General features: G+C 40.8%; 1 protein-coding gene across 6 annotated transcripts in view; it reads right to left on the bottom strand.

Moving 5' to 3' along the window:
• Positions 1-20850, bottom strand: part of USP4 (ubiquitin specific peptidase 4) — a 43847-nt gene extending 22997 nt beyond the window's left edge. For 4 of the 6 annotated variants that reach the window (XR_012777524.1, XM_075514500.1, XM_075514503.1 and 1 more), the window contains exons 1-10: positions 20692-20850; positions 20432-20559; positions 19984-20114; positions 16236-16362; positions 14909-15054; positions 14672-14733; positions 5977-6120; positions 5205-5322; positions 2286-2459; positions 243-401 (exon numbers count right to left, since the gene is read on the bottom strand). Coding sequence is in view for 5 of the 6 variants with exons in the window: in XM_075514500.1 (XP_075370615.1) it covers positions 243-401; positions 2286-2459; positions 5205-5322; positions 5977-6120; positions 14672-14733; positions 14909-15054; positions 16236-16362; positions 19984-20114; positions 20432-20559; positions 20692-20846 (1344 nt within the window). In the remaining variant the exon portion in view is untranslated. Of the gene's footprint in view, positions 1-242; positions 402-2285; positions 2460-5204; positions 5323-5976; positions 6121-11070; positions 11182-14671; positions 14734-14908; positions 15055-16235; positions 16363-19983; positions 20115-20431; positions 20560-20691 lie in introns of those variants that run through there. The other 2 variants (XM_075514501.1, XM_075514505.1) reach the window with 2 other exon arrangements.
• Positions 20851-21122: the final 272 nt, after the last annotated feature.

Raw genomic sequence — 21122 nt, 5'->3', positions numbered from 1 at the left:
CCATAAGCACATCTTCCTGCAGGCCAGTACAAGCTGTTGCTGTAAGGCAGAGCAACAGCTATGTGCCACGAGGTGTCAACTGGGCCATAAAGCACAACAGAGTTCTCCCCTCCCAGGTACGCTGCTTTGTAGGGAGGATGTTTGTGTGGCCTGTGAGCAGGAAGGCCAGGAAGTGTCACAAACCCCAATTAAACTCCCTCAGAAGCACTACCTGCCCTACCCTCAAGTAAAGGGCACCATACCGAATCAGGTCTGCCATTGGCATCCTTCAGCTCCAAGTAGGGCTTCTTCTTCACTCTGTTCAAATCCTCATGCAAGCCATCTAGAAGAAAAGCCAAGAGTTCCTGGGAATCTTGCTGCTGGTATCCTGAAAACTGAGGAGCAAATCGGCCAACCTGCGTCTGAAACACGAAGGCAAGAGTCAGAGGGAGGTAAGCATTACCTATGTGTAAAAGACAGGAATAAAAACACCCACTCTGGCTTTTGCAGAGATCAACTCCATGCTACCTTATGTCAGCAGCAGACCATGGTGAACTGGATGCTAACGCAGCAAGGGTGCTAGAATAATTTTCCCAACTATTTTTATTTTTCACCCCTAGTGTTGAGAGGGAAGAACGCATTTGGTGCTGTGACGCTAGAAATCTAAGTTATCTAATATTAGTTTAGGAACCTGCAAACAACCAGTACACAAAACCTATCTGCCTGATGCATTTTGTACTTCTACTATTTCTCTTTCAGGCACCTACAGTTCCCACAAGGCAGACTTGCTATAAGGTGGCATCTTGAAGCTGGTGGACTGCAAGACTGAAAATGCTTGCAGAAGATGCTTATGAACTAACAAAACTGGCTTAAAACTAAGATTGAAATCCTCGCCACAGTAATCTCTAGCTATTCTAACAATTGTGGTATGAAGCTAAGAAACATAACAGCCTGAGTTAGCAAAAGCCAGAAACAGCACACCCAAATTTTATTTTGTAAGTGCTATCTCGCCACACTGCCATTTAGTGTTCCTGCTTCTAAAAAAACCAAAAAAACCCAAAACAAACAAACAAAAAAAAGTCCACAAGAAAACCAACAATTAGCTGAAGGAGTGGTCAGTCCTAGTGACCATCACTAGTTTTCTGATAAACACAAAGAGTCCAACAGACTTGCAGAATTATGCTTAGTACATTTTAACCACTCAAGATGACAACTGCAAGGGAACCTAAATTGAAGGGCTGTTTATACTATAGAGATAGTTAACACTGCCACTAAATCAGCAACAATTCTTAGAAAAATCACAAGTAATACTGTACTAGGAAATAAAGAGTAATTCCTATTCCAGTCTTAAACAAGAACAGCCCACATTAAGACATTTTTATTGATGTCCACTACAGATTCACATAATTCCTCTGAACAGAAGTTTACAGCACAACTTTACTAGTCATGGATGACGCGCCAGCAACCCCAAGTCACAGAAATTAAACTACATCTTGTTTCAGAACTACCTACGACCCTACAGAGGACAGATTTCTGTAGTCCATAAGAGTTTTGCTCCAGGTCTCAAAGCATATACCCTCAACTTCAAGACTGTACCATGCAAAACCTGAACAGCAACAGGATGCACATTTACATTAACATCAGGTCATTGCTTATTTCATGCATTTGGGATGTTATTCTTTCTCAGCATACCAAGACTGCACTACAGAAGCAAACTCAGTGTTCCTTGGATGCTTTAATTATGTTGTTCTGCACTGGAGCATCTTTGCATGATATTTAAAACAAAAGACATAGCCACCGTTTTTCTAGTTTTTCAAAGAAAACTGCTACATTGCAGTATTTCAGTTGAAAGCAGCTCTTTATACTGAAGGACTGGAAACATTAAACCAATAAATAATGTTATAGACAAGAGGATGCATTTTGCTCTCCACTTTGTAACTTCATTTTTTAAATTTGTAACTTGCACACCTTTTCTCACCGATTAAAGTTCACAGCTGGCAATTCACATGACCTTGCCTAGTTTTGTAGCAAAGATCACTGATGAAACTGTAAACAGCTCTCAGGCTGGAAAGTCATTTACTAAGTAAGGCATTTAACATTAAAAAGCGGTAACCAATTCCGGGGTATGACACCGCTCACTGGCAAGTTCCTCCCTGCACCCTGAAAAGCATTTACATAAAACGTGAAACAACACTGAAGCAATTCTGTCATTACTGCTTTCATAACACCAAAATATGTGGAAGGCATATTAGCTTTCACTGTTTCTTCTGTCAAAGAGCTATGGTACAAGAACATGGAGTACTTACTTTAAACATACGTGGGGCCACATGAGACTGTCTCCCGGACCAAATCTGTTTAATGAGCTCTGCATAGGCTTCTGCAATTTCTCCTCTCATCCCCAGTGGATTGTTCTGATTTATTTCAGCTTCGTATTTATCTTCCAGGAAATACTCAGTCAGAGGAGGGGTATTGCTCAGACACTGAAAAAGCATTAAGAAAATGAATTTACTGCACAGGACAATAAATCTGTGTGACAATGAAATAACAAACACAGCTTTCACATCAGAATATGTATTAAGCTATTAACAAAACTGGTGAGACTGAATCTGAGTACATATTTAGTAAAAAAAAAAAATATTGGGAGGGTGGGATACTGTAACCATTGCAACTCAAGAGCATGGTTGAAGTAAACAAGAAACACCACCAAATAAGCATTCAAAGGACTAACAGCTCATTTCTGAAAAGTGGTTTCTTTGCAGATGCCACACTGACTTCTCTACTATACGATGTATTTGCCCACAAGCACAAGCCCCTCCTCTAGAGCAGTTCCCACTGGTTGATCTAGCTTAAGGCATAAGGCTCACTGGTCTGCAGCTCCTTGGTTCTCCTTCAGAAATGTCTTTAAAACTGACATCACATTTGTCACCTTCCATTCCTTTGGTGCAGAGTAATTTTAAGCATTCGTTTAAAGTTACTGTATTTAATAGTTCAACAACGCAAAGAACAGGCAACCTTCTAAAAAAACCCACAGAGTTTTGGAGCGAAGGTATCTGCTCTTGATATTATGTCCCTCCCCATTTTGTTAATTTGCTCTGTAACTTCCACTTCAATTTGAGTAGTCTCTTGGTGTAATGCTGAAGTCTGACACAAAACCAAGTCTGCAAGTGCCAGAAGAGCAAAGTTTACAATCACACTCCTGCCAATACTCACCAAATCCTATAATTAATGTACATTGACATGTTTTTCCACACATTACTGAGGTGGTAGGGTAGGCTACCTTACTGATGTATTATATAGAAATCTGCACAAAATAGGTCAGGAAGGCCTTTAGAGATGTCACCTTAGTGTTCTCAAGTCTACATCCCATACCCACTCTCTAACCTTGAAATCCTAATATAAGCAACAGTGAGAATAAGAAAGGTCCTTGTTCATCCTTGAGGTGAAACACAAGCTATAGTTTGTCCTACAAAGAACCACGTGCTGTTAAAAAAATCCCCATCAAAAAGTTAGCAAAGTTGAAAGGCAGGAAGGATACCATTCCATACCTACTCTCCTATTTATACACTTATTATCAGTGTATCATGGTAATGATTTACTACATCCTGGGGAATCACCATAAACCTCAGGACACACATAAAACTAGCACAGGAAGTAGTTTCCTTAGTTCAATAAAAGACTCAAAGCTTATAGCAAGAAGCGACACTCAGATAAGTAAGGCAAGACTTGGATATGTGAACAAAAAGAGAGCCAAGTCTGAGATTATGATCAAAACTACTAGGACATCAAGACACTGTAGTATCAATAAAATATTAAACTGGGCTCTTTCTGAATGCCTGAAATGTCAGGACCCATAGCAGATGCCTGTACAGTGCTTCACCAACTAGGTGCAGTGACACAGATCTCCTAGCACAGTTATACATGGCAATCTGGAGAGAGTCAGGGAAGTGTAGTCCTGTCCTTTAGCCCACCCCACTTTCACTGCCTTGATGCGTATCTTGTTGAATTTATCTCCTATCAAGTTTTTCCAGTGCCAATGCCCAGGTGTTAGTGTCTTTCTCCAGGCAAATGACATTAAAGTGCTTACAGACTACTACCATTTGACACCAGTCTCTCACTGGGAGACTGTTGCTGACAAAATTCCAAGAATTTCCAAAAACTAAGGCAGAAATCTGCATTTGAAAGACTGTTGCCTAGAAAATTAAAGCCTAATGGAAAATACAAAGAAAGAAAGTAATTGGTCCTTAACATGACTAGTTTGCATGCAAAATTAAGATTGAAATGTGTTTGGTTTAAGTTACTTTGATAATTTTAAAAGTTGTCTCTTAGCTAAAAAGGTTCAAGAAAACATAATGCAGTTACCATGATACAACTGAAAATAAAGTCCTGTTGAACAAAAAAGCGAGGCAGTCCAAGTTTACCGTGGTATCCTGAATACCACACACATAATGCATTATAGTTAATTTAAGACCTGTTCTAGCTTTCAAAGCTACCACAGAGTGACAGAAGTCATTATGTAGCGCTTGTGCCACACTAGAAGCTTGCCCATTGCTTAAATCAAAGTTGATTTAAGTTGGCTCACATTTTGTTTGAATTCCTTAGCAAACAACTATCCCTAACAAGTTTCTGCATTTTTTTAAATGAACCAAATAAACCTAAGATATTAAGTTAAATAAGTGTACTAATAATTATTAGCTTTGCATAACCATTACCCCACCCCACACAATCACCCTGAACCCTTCCTATGGCTTTTCACACTCTTAATTTTTCAAGAGTCTTTAAACATGGCCCCCAGAACTGCGTGCAGCGGCCTGCTCGTGTCGCTTATGCTGCACACACAAGTTAAAATGTCCTCCACGTCGGCCCATTTTTGCCAGAGCACAGCATTAGGACTTTACGTTACAGTTAGGCATCTGTTTAGTACGACTTCCCCCATAGCCTTTTCAGAAGCCATGTATTTCAGATCCAGTCCTTCATACTGTACTACATTTTACAGTAGCAACGTGCTATGTATAAGCCAAACTAAATATAGACTGATTTTTTTTGTTTGGTTGGGTTTGTTTGTTGGGGGGTGGGTGGTTTGTGGGGTTTTTTTTTTTTTCATTCCAGGTGCAATCTCCTCATTGAATCACATTAAATCATGGTTTTCTTTCCACAGATTTTAATCCACAATCTCTGTGAGACTGCTCTTTTATTTAATTCTAAAGAGGGGTCTTTCCAATTCTTACCTGTAATGCAGAATTCATGAAGCAGGTATTTCCAAGGTTACTGAGTCCACAGAGTCCAGGTTGTGACAGGGAAGCACTGTCCCTGCAGTTGTAAGAGTTACAGACAAATCCAGAACCTCTGGAAGAAAGACAACACAGTGAACTCCACAATAAGTTTATGATTCTCAATGCTGTTTTAAGAGTCACATCAAATACGAGTCAAAAAACTGTTTAACGAAATTGTTTAACCAGCCTACATGTTTCTGCTGCTTCATAGTGGCTAATATTGAATACCAGAAATGTGAAGTATACGTGCTAACTTTGGAAACATTAATTGCTACACAGTCTATTATTAATTTATGGCTCATAACACATTAATTTCCTCTGTCTACAAGTACACAGCACACTATCCTAATGCAGCAAGAATCTACATGAGTCTATATGATATATTGTAAGAGCTAATAAGAAAGTTATGATCCCTACCTGGAAAGGCTTCTACCACCCTGGCAGATGGAGAAAATAATATAATCCCTTCCCCTCATACCCCCAATCCCCTCAAAATCAGGCAATGCCCTAGTCATTAGTAAGCTCTAGAACACGTGCTACTTTTGCAAGTGAGCAAAGAATAGCAGAACATAGTGGTTTCAAAAGCAAAGTTTGATAAACAGGTACACAAGAGTAGCAGAACTCCTCATAGGGCACCATCACACTCCTTTTCTATACAGGCAAGGATGCACGGGAGTATTCATTCACATGAAGGATGAAGAAACAAAAAGAACATTCCTGCTCTTACCCCCTGCCCAGGTGGGAGCTGTTCAGTCCATAGGAGTTACTGCTATCACCGTTAGTAATGACAGAAGTGGCAGACACTGAGGAATAAGAACTTGCTGATGATTTTGAAGAGGTAGTAAAGTTTCTGCTAGTTGCAGTGCTTGATCTGGGAGAAAGGAAAAAGAAGTAGAAACAGTGCTACTACTTTTTTAACCCCCAGCCCCACCTCCCGCAAAACTCCAAGGACTTGCCACATTACAGTTAGTTCCCACACACAGAATTTACTGTGTGATCACACCTCCAAACACTTGTCTGGAACAGAAACCTCAGACAAAAGTATCAGAAGCAGGAGTAACAATTCTTGCTTAAAGCAAAATCTGGGTCCCAGACTGAAGTAAGTAGGCAATTCGGATGTCATGAGTGACAGGGAAGCAAGCTTTAAGTTTATGAGCAAACCACCTTGAAACAAGCAAGCAAAAAAATCCCAATCTTAAGACCACAAAACACTTGCCCCACATTAAAAGTGACAAAGTCAGTCCTTCCCTACTTGAAACCCAAATCACCCTATCAAACAGAACATTTAATTAGTAAGATAACCAGGGTGGGCACAAAACAGTTTGTTACTGAGCCTAGATGATACAACTACGTTGCTTGCAGACAAGACACACTGCTATGTACATGCAGCGCGCATAGCAATCCGCAGCATTTTGAGACTGGAGATACCAAAATGCATGAAAAAAGTCCAAAAGCCTCAAGTCTATCTGGTTGTGAATCCCAGGCTATTCCACACTACTACTTCTCCTGGTCCAGAAAGAACCAGAACACAATGTTACAAAAGACCAACAAGGCACTAAAATTCAACAATGTTCTGTCATAGACAGCTTTGGCTCCATAAAAAAGAACAAAACCACAAGATAGTACTACATAAATAAACTTAAAGAAACTATTTTGATACTAGTTAATTTCTCTATAGTAAGAGCTAACTGGAAAATGGTCTATTCTCTCCATCTTTGTCCAAATAAGCATGCAAAACTGAATGCAAAAAGGTGCAGGACACCAACAGCCACGCGACAGTGGCTAATACACCCAAAGCACAGCAGAGCGCCAGAGGACAATGCCCTCAAGCTTTAGCTTGTTCTTGTATCTCTTTTAATGTGGCCCTCATTCTCAAATAACACAAACTAAAAATGCATATTCATAGCTCAGATGCTACTAAGAAAACAGTCCTGGCAAACCTTTGTGGAGCAAAAACTGAAAGACAAAGTACAAGCCATAATGACCAAGAGGAGGCAGAACAGCTGGACGGCCTTACCAGTTTGGAAATACAATAGCAGTAAAATAAATACAGAAGGAAACAAGTTACAACAGGAGCTTCCAGATGAAAACACAAACCCCAAAAGCAGTCTAAACCTGAAGCATGTTAAAAAAAAAAAAAAAAAAAAAAAAAGGCAAACACCCACCCACACACCAGCCAGCACAACCAAAAAGTATACTGGAAAGTATACTAGCAAGAATGAGCAGATCTACTGAAATAACTAAGACAACCATTTCTAGGACAACGCACGACCTTCTGGTCATTACATGTTGGAGGTGGAACTTCTCAAGACTACCTGGACACAAAGATAAGATCAACAAGAGAACAAGAGGCTAAAGAGTTCTAGACTAAAACAACAATTAACAGACTCATACTCCACATGCGGGAGTTTCAAGGGTCAAGAATAAAAATAATTAAGCTAACAATAGCCTGTAAATCCATTAAGAACACATTTTGAAAAGTTTGAAGTAGAAGTGAATTACCTAAAAGCAAAGAAGGGCAATCTAGAAAATGCTAAGACTTGAAAATGTAGCATCTCTGCTTGACATATTTGACCCCAGTGAGAGAACAGAATAAGACGCCTGGAAAATAATATGAAGAAAATCTAACAGGGAGAAAAGAAAAGAGGACAACCTCTTAATGGATTTCAAAATTTCCAATAGAAGCATAGAGGCAGTGCGTAATCAAGAGTCACATGGCAACTGAAGAGTTCCAAGAAGTACTTCAATAGTATTCCACGCACACAAAAAAGCTAAGAACTGAGGGAAGATAAAAAATGGATCAGAAAGCAAAGATAAGAGACAAGTCAGAGTGGGAAAGGTCTACCTACAAAGTCATCAAGGATCGTGAGTAAATTCATGTTAGAAAATTGGGAAGGATCATGTAAGAAGTAAAACAACAAGAGAGAGTCCAAAAGCTTTCCAAGGGCAGGGGGGAATAGAAATCAAATGCACTTGGGAAGATAAAAATTCTAAGCACTCCCACATTTTACAAGTTACTCAGCTATCAGTAATAACTGAAGAAGGATTGAGGATTTGCTAAGCACAGCTGCTCCCCCTCATTTCACAAGGTGGTCACAAAGGTAGCTATGATTCCAGGTGAAAGGCACAGATAGCAGCTAAGAAAAATGTTTTTCTCTGAAAGCTTCCCATTTTAAGCCCAGGAAGCTGCTGTTAATGATCCCACAATACTACAGGCTCTCAAGAAGGTTGCCTCATTTGCACACAGAGGTGACAACAGAAGTCCTGGATGCCAAGCATTTATCCCCAATGCCCCAAAAAGGGCTTCTGTGGAACACGCAGACTTTGACCAGTCAAAGCCACCTGCCCCCTCCACTGCCGTCTCTCACAGTATGTGACTTCTGCTCCCTTGGAAATGGAGGCCTCAACACCTTGCTCTGAAGTAAGACATAAACACTATTTCTTTTTTGAAGGTCATGACTTAGAACCTTCCAAAATGTTCTGGGCTACTCAGTGGGTTACCACTGAAACTACTCTCAGTTTGCTTAGTTTGCTCTTTGTAGGCACAACAGACACTGGACTGGAAGGTGCCAAGCTCCTGCAGCTTCCCTTTGATCACCACTGCATGTTAAACACATTCAGTTACATTTCTTCAACAAAATCTATACAGGAGTAAACTATAGCAAAGAAAGACTTCATCTAACCATGCAACAGTTCAGGGATTTGAGAAAATAGTTTCACAAGTTTGAGGATGAGACTGCGTGGTATGACTGCTGAATCAGTCCTCCTGCTTAAGCACAATTTGAGTCTCTCAAGATAACTCCTGTCTGAGCTAAAAATACCTCTTCTAGAAAAATCTACCATCATGATTTCAAGTGGCCAGCAACAGCCAATCCAGCAGACCACAGATAAAATGTTCCAATGATCAATAACCCTTACAGTCAGAAGAAACTTGCATTGCATTTGCAGCATGAGTACCTGGCTTCATCATCTGGACACTGGTTTGTGCTCATCTTCATCTGCTGCCTGTAGAATTCCTTCCTCAATTTCCATTTCTCGTATCTCACAGAAGCTTTTAAGTGTTAAAATAAACTTTTAAATTTCTCACTGATATGATACTTTAACTTCTAAGGCTTCTAGCACAAAAATACTTTGCTAATTCTCCAACAATTCACTTGGCTCCTTCCGAAACCTCTCATTAGTCTACTTTTCAAATTTGTTGACAACCTCACAGGACACGATCATTCCACATGCAGTTTTATCAGTGTGCCAGTTATCAAAAAAGTCTTCTGATGCACACTCAGCATTTCCCTACTGAACCACTGAGGTTATTTGTTTGTTTGTTTTTGCCTCCAGGCTGCTACAGGCACTCACATTCAGGAGACTGAACCAGGACTGGGATCACATTCCCACAGAGTCCAGCATGTATTTCAGGCTTATGTTCTTCATCCCCACGTACACAACTTCATGCTTCACAATACTGATGCACATTGCCCCCCGTCTGCCAATTAAAGACAGCCGTTTCACGTCTTGCCACATAACATTTCAAAAACCCACACAAGTGGCAAGTGAGGAGAAATCTGGAGGCTAGCAGCATAAAGAGGACAAAGTTAGATTAATCTAGTACAGAAGCTGTGAGGCCATATGGTTAAGTAGAAAAACTGCTAAGCCGAACAGCTCGAAAAAAAAATATTGTAAAAGGCTTTCAAGTGGTTGGAAGACAGAGATAGGAAAAGTATTTCAATTCAGTTGAGGCTACCTTCAGAGCATACAGTACAATTAGTCCTCCTCCTTTAAACTACCAATATAAAAAAAGAAACCATTAAAAATATTGTGACAAAAAGTTTCTGCCAAAGCAGGAAAAGCTAGACCTTATATCTAATTGGCAGAGCAGAGGCCATAATAGATTTTCATTTAGAAAGTTCTTACATGCAAAAGCCTCCTTAACTTATCTTACATACTCAATGCTACTCTGAAAGCATGGCATCTGCTGCAAACTCAAGCACTTGAAAGTCATCTAATAAAGATCCACCCACAAAATATTGAGTCCCTTTTAATTATGGTATTATGTACCTACAAAATACATATCAACCACCGAGGTCTTAAAATTGTACAGGAATTTTTGGCATGTAATATCACTGAATATTATGTCAGGTTGAACAGATGCCTAAATCAAGACAGAGTAGCTGAGAAAAGCCACATGTGTCACAAGATGGGTGAACTAAGCAACAACTCCTCAACATTTTTACTGAGGAGAGTACTGGGGGGGGTGCAGAGAAGAGTGAAGTCCACCGAATATACACTGTTATCAGTAAATAGAAGAGCGAGAAAAGGAAACAGCAAGAATATTCTAGCAGCAACCAAAGAACCAAAAGGTATTTTCCTGCTGCATATTGCAAAAAGAGGCAGACAGCTACCAGGCACATGCTAGATAAAACTTCATTCCTGTTTTCCAATGCAATACCTGATGGAAAAGGTCCCGTTTTGTTTATGCCATCAAAATTCTAACTACAGAAAAACTTTCTCATAAGCTTTTAGTATTAAAGTGATGCAGCCCAAAGAAGGATCTCCAAATATAAAGTTCCCCACAGTCTTGGCTAAACAGTATTTTCTCCAGCTGAGAAACAGAATATTGGAGCAAAATGTTTGCCTGAGATAGGATTAAAACTTGGAATTACTCAACTCTCTTCCAAACCACACCTCAGCATAGAGCATTCACAGTTCCTGCTGATGCTAGATGCAGCCAGGACTCAGATTCTTCAGAACTTCAAAATGTAAGTTTATTTAGAAAGCATAACAGCTTATCAACATTACAGACTTGCTTAGCCTCAGAAAAGAGCACAACAGGTTTTCAGGGTGATAGTCTCACCTATCCTTCTTAGCCATGCTGTTAATGCAGCTTCCAACTCACTTCTGATATCAGCTTTGGCTTCCAAAAAGCATCAGTTGTTTCCTACAGACAAGAACCTCCTTTACTACAGAATTACACTGTATTAATATTACAGAAAATAACCTACCCTGAACACCTCATCAGTGCACAGGATAAGACACTCATACTGTTCTGGGCTGGGAACTCTGTATCCTCTCTGCCTACTCTTCCCTCCTCCATCCTCTCTCACCAGTTCTGTCTGGTTCAATTGCTCACAATCACCTACAGATTTTACACGTATAAACAGTCCCTATGAGTTTGTACTATACTCACTAATCTGGAGTCTTAAACATATAATATTTATTTAATGCAACATGTATATGCGCACATGCCCATGGAAAGACAAACCATGTCCCAACCCAGTAACCAGAGTTGAACCCTACGCTCCAGGTTAACGAGTCTTTTACCAGCTCACAAAAACAGTTAAAATGCTGGCAACGTTTCATTGCAGTACAGACATCTAATGTTTCCAGAAAAAAAGAAAAAAAATTAAAAACATCAACTCAGAACACACTCTAAGTCACAGAGTATGCTTTCCCTTCAGGTTTGTCTGCCGAGATATCTGACAAATGAAAGAACATGGTTAAAAAAGCAGCTAAGTTTTTAAATTATATAGAAAAGCTTTATTAATGATTTTATTTATTGAATTCCTGCTCTCCAAGGGAAAAAAATCCATGCTGCTCCAAGATTAACTTATGTAAAAGACTCAGCCTGAGATTAGTAAGAAATCTTTGCACTATGCTTTACTAGATTTCAAGTTCATAGGGAACTGGAATTTAGACAGTGTATTCAAAACTAAATGAAATATGAAACTACCCTTAAGAAAATAATGTCTTGAAAAAATTAAGGATTCTTAATAAAACATACGAACTAGCTGGAGAATATTCAAACATCAAATGAAATTACAAATTACGGAGTATTAAGGATTTATGCATTTATATGAAGATATGCTAAAAAAGGGAAGGAAACCAAGTAGACTTCAGAACTGATTATGACTGATGTGAAAGGAAAGCACAGAGCAATTATAAATGCATTAATATGGAGCAATGCCAATGATTCAAGTAAGAGAAGTTGAATTTAGCTTACTCACTAAGAATATATTATGTAACAAAACCCCCCAGCTTTGTTACTTCTTTTTTAAATATAAATCCCTTAAAAATAGGTAAAAAGCTTTGTGAAATAACCCTTGAAAGAGCAGCAGAAAGAAAACTTAACATATACAAATGATCCAGTCTAGACTGCCACCAGCCCACTCACATTTGACAGCGAGTGATGACATGCAACAGAGGAAGCACCAAAAAGCAGAAGAAAAGTCCCCCCGGACTGTCAACATATATTCAACATAAATACCTAGACTCAACCGTCTTGGGAAAAGTCTGAACTGCAGGCTACTGGAAGACAGCAGTATACCATGGCAGATGCATTGCTAATTATGCCCTCTTCTTACAGGGAACTTTTTTTACTCCACCTACGTGCATCTGCTACTGCCCACACTAAGGGGCAGGCTACTGGACACACCTGGTCCAGATCCAGTACAGCGTTCCTCATATTTTCAACAGTATGAGCATGATTCATATGCAGTTTTGGGGTTAAGGCAACTGCTGTACAATATTAGCAGCTTAAAGACATAAAACAGCATAGAAAACATCACTGAACCTAACAAGAAAATACTGCTCATCACCATCTTTTGTTATCATATGTCTATGGAAGAATGAGTTCTCAACTTTTTCCTCCTTCCATGTCAAACACAGAAAGAGGTTTAAAGTCCAAGCTTTCTACCCAACTTGCCTTACACAACACAGCCACCTTTGACATAGGAAGGCATAATGTTAGTGCAGCAGGGCTCGTTATAACCCAAAGATACTGAAGCATACTGCTTTCCTGAGAGATAGCCTTTGCCCTAGCCACTTAAAAAGGTCCTTATCATTTGATCAGCACACACCAATGTCAATCCTAAAGAGAAGCAGTCCAGCTGCTTCTTCCCCTCTGTCTTCCCAAACAGTGTGTTTCAACAAACAGTTATTATGCATTTAAACCACAAGACCAAGTAACGGCACAAGAGCCAGAGAGCAGAACTTGCTAAACCGATGCACCCAACCATAAGGAAGACATTATGTGGAATATACACACTTAGTTTCTTAACTAGCAGATATAAAGGCAAGGAAATAGCCAAGATAAAGTACAAAGGAACAGATAATCCTATATGTATGACTTAATACAATTCCTTCAGCCACCATTATCAGCATCTAGTCAATTTCACAAGTTTTACATTATAATAAGCAAATGTTTATTTCTATGTCATTAGAAAATATTAATCTGCATACAGATAACCATTTTCATTGAAGTATCACTAGAAGTTGATTAAAAGTCTTTACATATCAGACTAGCTGCTGAAAAAAGAAAAAACGTCAGGCCTGGGAATGCTACAGGGCTCCTTTTAGCTTCGTTTCATGTGGAAACAAAAGGCTATGATCTGGTCTTGCATGGCTGCCTCTCTAATGCTGACTGTCAACCAGTACTCAATTATGTACATGATATGAATGTTTAGATGCTTTTCACACGATACTCTTACAGAAAGTTCATTGTAATCCTATGGATATTCTCCTGATCCATTTACCCAGTACGGTATCTCAGAAGTAGAGAATTGTTTCAAAATAGGTTTCACTGACCTATTTGATCCATTCTTCAAGTTTAACACTAGTGAGACCTTGATCGTAAATGAGATCACTTGGCAGCAAGTTCTAGAAGTTAACCGTATTATACAGAAAAACATTTTCTTTATCAATATAAAGTCTGATGGTCTACTCATAGGAAAGCAAGTAGGCCATCAGACTAGTAAAATCACGGAATTTTACTTTCTGTAGTAGGACTTGATATGAGCGGTTCCTTATCATTGCAAGCAACTTCCATTCTACAGCATTCACTCTATACATACAGTATTGCATCAAGCCCCCCTCTTACGCATCTCTTCTCTAAACTAGATAGCAGCGAGAGAATATCTGTGTCAATATTTACAGGCTTCTATGCCTTTGGCAGCAGGGATGGTTGTTCAGCTATTTCTATACCCTTTTTAAGGGGGAACTACCTCTGAGCATTCACTACTGGCAGCTTTGGAAATATACTCCAAGATCCTTTTTGTTCTACAATGGTAGAAGACAGATTTTTTTTTTTTTTTTTCACTGCACAGTCTGCAGAGGTAGCTTTTTAAGTAGACTAGCTCAACATAAATAGCACTTTCGTCTCCTAAGCACTATAGAAACCTAAGCTATTTAATCCTTATGCAACCTATTTGAAATGGGCTTTAAAGTGGAAGACTGTTGCTAAGACAAGAAACCAGCAGCAGAACCACTGAAGAATATATATTCAAGGTTTTCTCTCCTTCTTCAAAATACCCAAAACAAAGAAATCCACAATAGCCAGTGATAACTAGGCTTTCACAAAGAACATGGGGTCACTAAAGCCTAGTGAAGAAGCTGGACAAAACTGCAGAAACCTTTAGAATATGCTTGCTTACTTTGCCAGGAAATGCTGTCCAGGCCACGTGCCATCTTCATTTTTCACTTCTATTAGAACAACCTGGAAGAGAGTTCAGGAAATAAAGGTAGGTAACTGCAAGTCTGCTACACATTTTGCAAAATCATTAACAAATCACATTTCAAATGTTTGCTCAAAGTACATAAAAACAAGTGAAAAAACTACATATCAGAGAAAGTAGTACATGAGAATCTTATAAAAAAGTTATGCCCCTTACCTGACCCTGATAGAGCCCTGCATCTTGCACAGTGCTATCCAGCTTGCTGAGCTGCTCGTAAGTGTTACTCATATACCTGTTCCATAACCGAGTTTCCTTCTCAGCTGGGATATTAAATAGTTTTCTCATTTCTTTCTCGATGGTAGCTGTTCAGGAGGAAAAAAACCACCAAAATTCCTAAAACATGAGTGCTTTTGAAAAAAAACACTGACAAGCCAGACATTCAGCAAGGAGGTACATCACTGATCCTTCAAGATCCTTTAAGTAGAAAACGTATCATGGAAGTTATAATTGCTCATATAGCTTGTCTAATATTTAGTCTGAAAGAATGAAAAACTTCTGTTTTCAGTCATGTATTTGCCTATCAAGCCCTCAAACCAATAATGTTCAGAACACATTGAGAAGTTCCTGCCCAAAGGCCAACTTCTGTGAAAGTCATCATTTGAAAACATAGGTTCAAGAAGGAAGTGTTTTCAGTGACTCTTGTCAGGCCATACATCAGCAAACTAAAAAAAAGCATCTTTATGGACATATATGACAGCTGACATTCAGCATTTTTACATGGGAAAATACAGCAATGATACAGAGAGAGAGAAAGAGAGGGACGGGCCAAATTTCAGGAAGAACAGAAGTGTAGGAAGAGCCATTAAGATGAGGTCTAAAATATTCACACACTAGGAAGAAGGAATTGTAGAACCAGAGACAGAACTGCTTTACATGAATGACGTGGATGTTTCTTAAGGGCATGAGTTAGTAAGCAATGTTAGTAAGCTTCCTCAAAGCTCTTAACAACAACTCGCTGTGTTGCACACAGAATCACTGTGGCTGGAAGAAACTCAGGAGGTTCCTAGTCCAAACAACTCAAAGAGGGGTCAACACTGAATTCAGACCAGGCTGCTTGGGATTTATCCAATCAGGTGTTCAAAACTTGCAAGGAAGGAGATTCCCCCACCCCTCTGGACCCTGTTCAAATGTCTAGCTGTCCTGATAGGAAAAATATTTTCATTATATTCAGTTGGAATCTGTCCTGTTTCAATTTATGACTTGTCTGTTGTTTTCTTGCTTTGTGACTCAGTAAATAGCCTGACTCCATGTTCTCAGCAACCCCCTCATAGGTGCTAAGAGGTCCCCTCAAAGCCTTCTCTTCTCCAGGCTAAACGCAGCTCCCTCAGCCTCTTCTCACACATCACGTGCTCCAACCCTGACTGTCCTGTTGGTACCCACTAGACTTGCTCCAGTTTATCACCATCATTCTTGTTCTGGAGGGCACAAAATATCTCTTGAGGTAGCATCAGAGCACAGCTGGATGTATCGGAGAGCTACTTACCAACAGTATCTGCTTTGCTAAAGTGGCAGCTAATTACATTGTCAGGATCACTGCTCTCGCACAGCTTCAACTCAAGAAGATAAACTTCAACCTTATAGTGCTTCACAAACAGACCATATTCCACTACCTGCAAACAGAAGGCACATGTGATAAAATAACACAAAGTTAAAATACTGAGCAATCCTCTGTAAGGCACATTTGTCTAAATATTTTGTCTTTAGGAGTCTTGCAAGTCAAGCCATAAACTGAACACTGACTTGCTCTCAAGTCCAGATTCAGTCACAACCTCTCTCAGCTTGTTTGGAGGTTTTGTTCTGTTTTTAAAACATAAGAAATCCCAGTGCTTTCCTTCCACAGTACAAAGTTCCAAAGGTCCATCATCACAGCTGAACTGATAGTGCCAGCTAGTTATCCATGAAAAATATTTGATCACACAGTCAAAGCATTCTAGAAAAAAAATTTTCTTTTGCCTCTAGTCTTTGGTTAAGGTTTACGTAAAAAAAGAAACAAGTCTGGAACACTGGAGCAAAATCCTTTCTATTACAAGAGAGTAAGACACAGCATTAATTATTTTTCTGCATGGTATACAGAATCTGCCTCATTACTCTCTCCTGGCAGAAATGGACAAATATGTCAGAACTCATCTTCATGACATTGCTTTATTTCAGAGTCATTTTCAAATCAATTTTGCATTTAAGAGAATCTCCAATAGGTACATCTACCCATCCCACTAGCTTTCAGCATATTTTTAGAAAGGTATTCTGTAAGACTAGACATCACTCTTCACCTACAGATCATAAAACACATTATGCCAGAAAGAAAAGCACATTTCAGGGGCCAGTTATGAGACAACTGTGATGTAACCGGGGGGGGGGACGGACACGGGACGGACGACAAACCCCCAAAAAACCTCACACCTCAATTCTCTCCACAGTTCTTTGCAGCTATAAAGCCTATCAAATTAGGAACATATTTCATTGAACCAGCAGGTGTACTTTTTCAGAGTAACAGTGTTAAGAGGCATTTGGACAATGCCCTTAATTTGCTTTAACTTTCAGTCTGCACTGAACTGGTCAGGCAGTTGGACTAGATGATTGCTGTAGGTCCCTTCCAACTGAAATATTCTATTCTATTTGCGTGACACCAGACTTGCTGTGATTTACATCTGTATCATTTTACAGGAAAAAAACTTTATCCAGCTTTAGAAAGAAATGAAGAATTAAGACTAAGACTTATTGTGAGAATTTGGCTAAATTATGCTTCCCTCTTCTGAGCTTTAATAGGGTGGTATTAGATATGCAAGGTGCTTTAAAGGTAAATCATTAGCAAATACATTTGGAAAGATCTTCAGTATTTTGCTGTTACAACAGAAAGAGAAAGTAAAACTCCCTGTTTAAACAGCTTCTTGACAAGCAAATGAGACTTTTTTTTTTTTAAAGAATGAAAAGGAACCAATTCACAAGTTCTCCATTTCTTTTTCAGAAGGAATCTCATTAAATGGGACTTCCTGTTCTCCAGGATTCTATAGTTAGAAACAAATAAATAAGAACCATATTCAGAAATGGAAGAACTCTTTCCAAGAAGAAGTTTCTGATCTTCCAATCCACCATGTCCGTTAGGATAGATGAATGGCAAGAAGAGTCTCTAATTGCCTGCAGATGTCTTTTAAACAGTGTCTGATCAGCTAGCTTGTTCTCTGTCAAAGTAAAACTCGGGTCATCCTGTTGGACGGCAATCTGAGCACAACACGCATTCAACCGCTGAGGAAGCACACTGTTCTACGTTTTGCACATGAATACACTTTGCAGTGGGACTCTATAGAAGATTGACCAAAAATATGGTTTGAGATTATCAAAATAAACCTGAGCCAGAAAACAAATCTAATCTAATCCTCCTGTACTTTTCTCTGATCATCAGGCACATAGGGATGGAAGAAATACCAGCTTGCAAAATTACAAAGATGCCTGAAAATTACTTTCCAAATTCTACTTTTATGGGTATTTTGATGTACAAATTACAGTTGATCCAGCTTTAGGAAAAGGATTAAAGCATTCAAAGACCACAAGTTTAAGTGCTTTACTTCCAATGCTACCTGGAGAATACTGTAACCAGATACCGACCACGTTCTACTCAAGTGCAGTGCTGTAGCTTGTCTGTCGCACTGACGTTTCACTTTGTATTTTTTGTAAGAGGCTGTAACATCCCACAAACCTACCATTCTGCTATATTTCAACATTTTTTTAAATGTAAAAATCCACTTCAGTTTCCAGGTTATCAATAGACTGAAACTCTCATAGCAACTCAAAACTTTTCAAAATTTACTCGTAAGTGGACCACAATAACTCAAGCGTCTTCTGTCTGTAAAACAGCAGTAGCTCTAAGCTCTAGCCCTCACTAAATAGAGTGTTGAATAGTGGCATCTGATATCCCAAGAAAAGGAGGCTCATACAGTTAAGCCTGTCACCCAAGTGCTTCCCCAATAGCTTCCAAACCTCTTTCTTGTGCAACTTCTTAATTTTTCAGAAAAGGGAGTGTCTAATGACACGCCAGACTTTGTGAAAGCAGTTAGCCAGTTCGTGAACAAAAGCTTCCTCACTCAGAGAGGCACGGATCAGTAATAGTTCTAGTTTTTCTTCTCAGTATAGATTTTCTATTCCTCAAGAAATTATCTATTTCTACTAAAACCATATATCCTTTATATGCTGTAATTCTTTTCCCCTCCCCCCACTTCTAGTTTACATGGGAGTTCTGTCTACTTAGCAGAGTGAACCTGGGATTGTTCACACTTTCTGAAGATGTCAGAACTTCTCATTACATACAATTTCTAGCCCACACTGAATGACAACGTTCCAGTAGCACTGATCAGCACGAGTGGGCCTGCAAGAGAGGGATCTTATTTCCTTTCACCATTCTGGTGCCACACTTCCCTGGGTCTTGCACACATTGAAGCAACCCTTACTGTAACATAAAGCTACTTAAACTTAAGCAATATTAATTCTGTACGTTATATCAACACTATTCGCTTGGTGTAGTGATTAGTCTTTATGAACCCCATAGACTGGCACTGCTCAATTTAGTCAGTGTAAAAACCTAAGACTAAAATAAAAACAGATTTTTACCTTTTACCCATAAACAAGTCTCTGATAGATTTCCAAAAAAGCAACTTCACCTTCCACAACAGGTTATATACTCAGAATACATTCATGACTATATTTGCCAAACAAAAATAAGAATTACAGAACCAAACCACAAATATGTCTCTTCTCGTGATTTCAGAATCACAGAATTTTGGAAGAGAAAACAAGAACCACCTTAAACTCCAGAGGAAGTCCCTAGGCCATCTGTACTAAAAGACAATTTATTCCAATGCCTCATTCTCTCCCAGAAGATAGATAAGCTTGACTAACAACTTGCATTTTTCAACAAAGCACAAACTACTCCACACAACAGAAAAGCACTGCACCGGTCCGAACAATCATAACGTAAAAAGTTAGCGAGAACAAGGTTCATGGTTCTCACCCCATATAACCCATCAACTGAAAAATCACTGAAGATTCAGGCATTTTAACTGTAATATTGGAAGATCATTCTTTCAGGCAACAAGGCAAAAAGACCTCATGTTATTATCTCCAAAGAGCTGCTGAAGATCCCGTCTTAACTCACATCTAGCAAAATAAACATCGTCTAGGTTTGGCAGAGATCAGATAATGAAAACAGGCTGAAGAGAACTTGGTTCACCCATACTTACTTTTCTCACAATAGGCTGCTGTCCATCTATGCAGCCATACCACGTTACTAGTTTATTCCAGGCTTCGGTGGGAACCAATACGTAATCTAGCTCATCAATGAGGTGTTCTTTTAAACTCTGAGTTTCTGGATCTAAAAGGGAGACAGATGCAAGAAAGCATGGCATCAAACAGAATCCTTTTTTCTCAAGAACTACACACGTACCACCATGACCTAAGAAATACAACGATCCCACGGGTAGGTAGAAACCGCGCCACTCTTCTCACTTACAAGGCCGGGACGGCCGCTTGTATCCTCCCGCAACGCACGGCTTCAAAACCGAAAGCTGCACGACGAGACAACCGCACGCGGGAGTTACTTACTCGAGCCCGGGCTGCGACCCGAGCACCAGGCCCCCACCGCCCAGGGCCCCGCTCCCCCGCGGCCCAGCGCCGCCGGGCAGCACTCACCGCCGAAGAGACCCGAGTTGTCGATAGGCCCAGGGAAGAGGCCGGGATCGCCCGCGCCGAACATGTCCCAGCTGTCGAAGCCCACGTACTTCTTCCACTGCTTGAACCAGCGGCTGTCCACCAGGTACCTGCAACACACGGCACCGGGCGGCGCGGCCCTCTCAGCGGCGGCGCGGCCCAGCCCGGCCCGGCCCGCTCCCACAGGCCCCGCCGCCCGGAGGGGAAGGGGACGGAGGGCCGGGCCGGCCGGCCGCGCTCACCAGGACTCCCCCGGCCTCAGGGCCGTGGCCAGTAGCGGCCCCAGCTCGGCCCGCTGCACCGTCGTGTCCGGCCGCGCCCCACCGCCGCCGCCCTCGGCCGCCGCCATGTCGGTGCGCGAGCCCCGTCGCGGGCGGATGTCGGCCCGCGTACGCATGCGCGCTGGGTGGGCCTGCTGCGCTCGCGCCGCTCCGCCCGCACGACCTCTGACGGAGTGGGCGGGGGCGCGCGCGGGGGCGGTGCTAGCGGCGCCGGCGCCATGGCGGCGGCCGCCATCTTGTAGTCGCACCCCGCGGGTCTGCGCTGGCCTGGCCAGCCCCGTCCCGTCCCGCCCCGCCCCGCCCCGCCCCGCTCCGCCCCGCCCCGCCCCGCCCCGGCGGCTGCGGCGGAGGCCGCCCCGCGGGCCTCCCGGGCGGCGGAGGAAAGCGGGCTC

The sequence above is a fragment of the Mycteria americana genome, chromosome 11 (genome assembly GCF_035582795.1).
Source record: "Mycteria americana isolate JAX WOST 10 ecotype Jacksonville Zoo and Gardens chromosome 11, USCA_MyAme_1.0, whole genome shotgun sequence".
Lineage (NCBI taxonomy): Eukaryota > Metazoa > Chordata > Aves > Ciconiiformes > Ciconiidae > Mycteria > Mycteria americana.
This window is presented reverse-complemented; position numbering and strand designations above follow the sequence as displayed.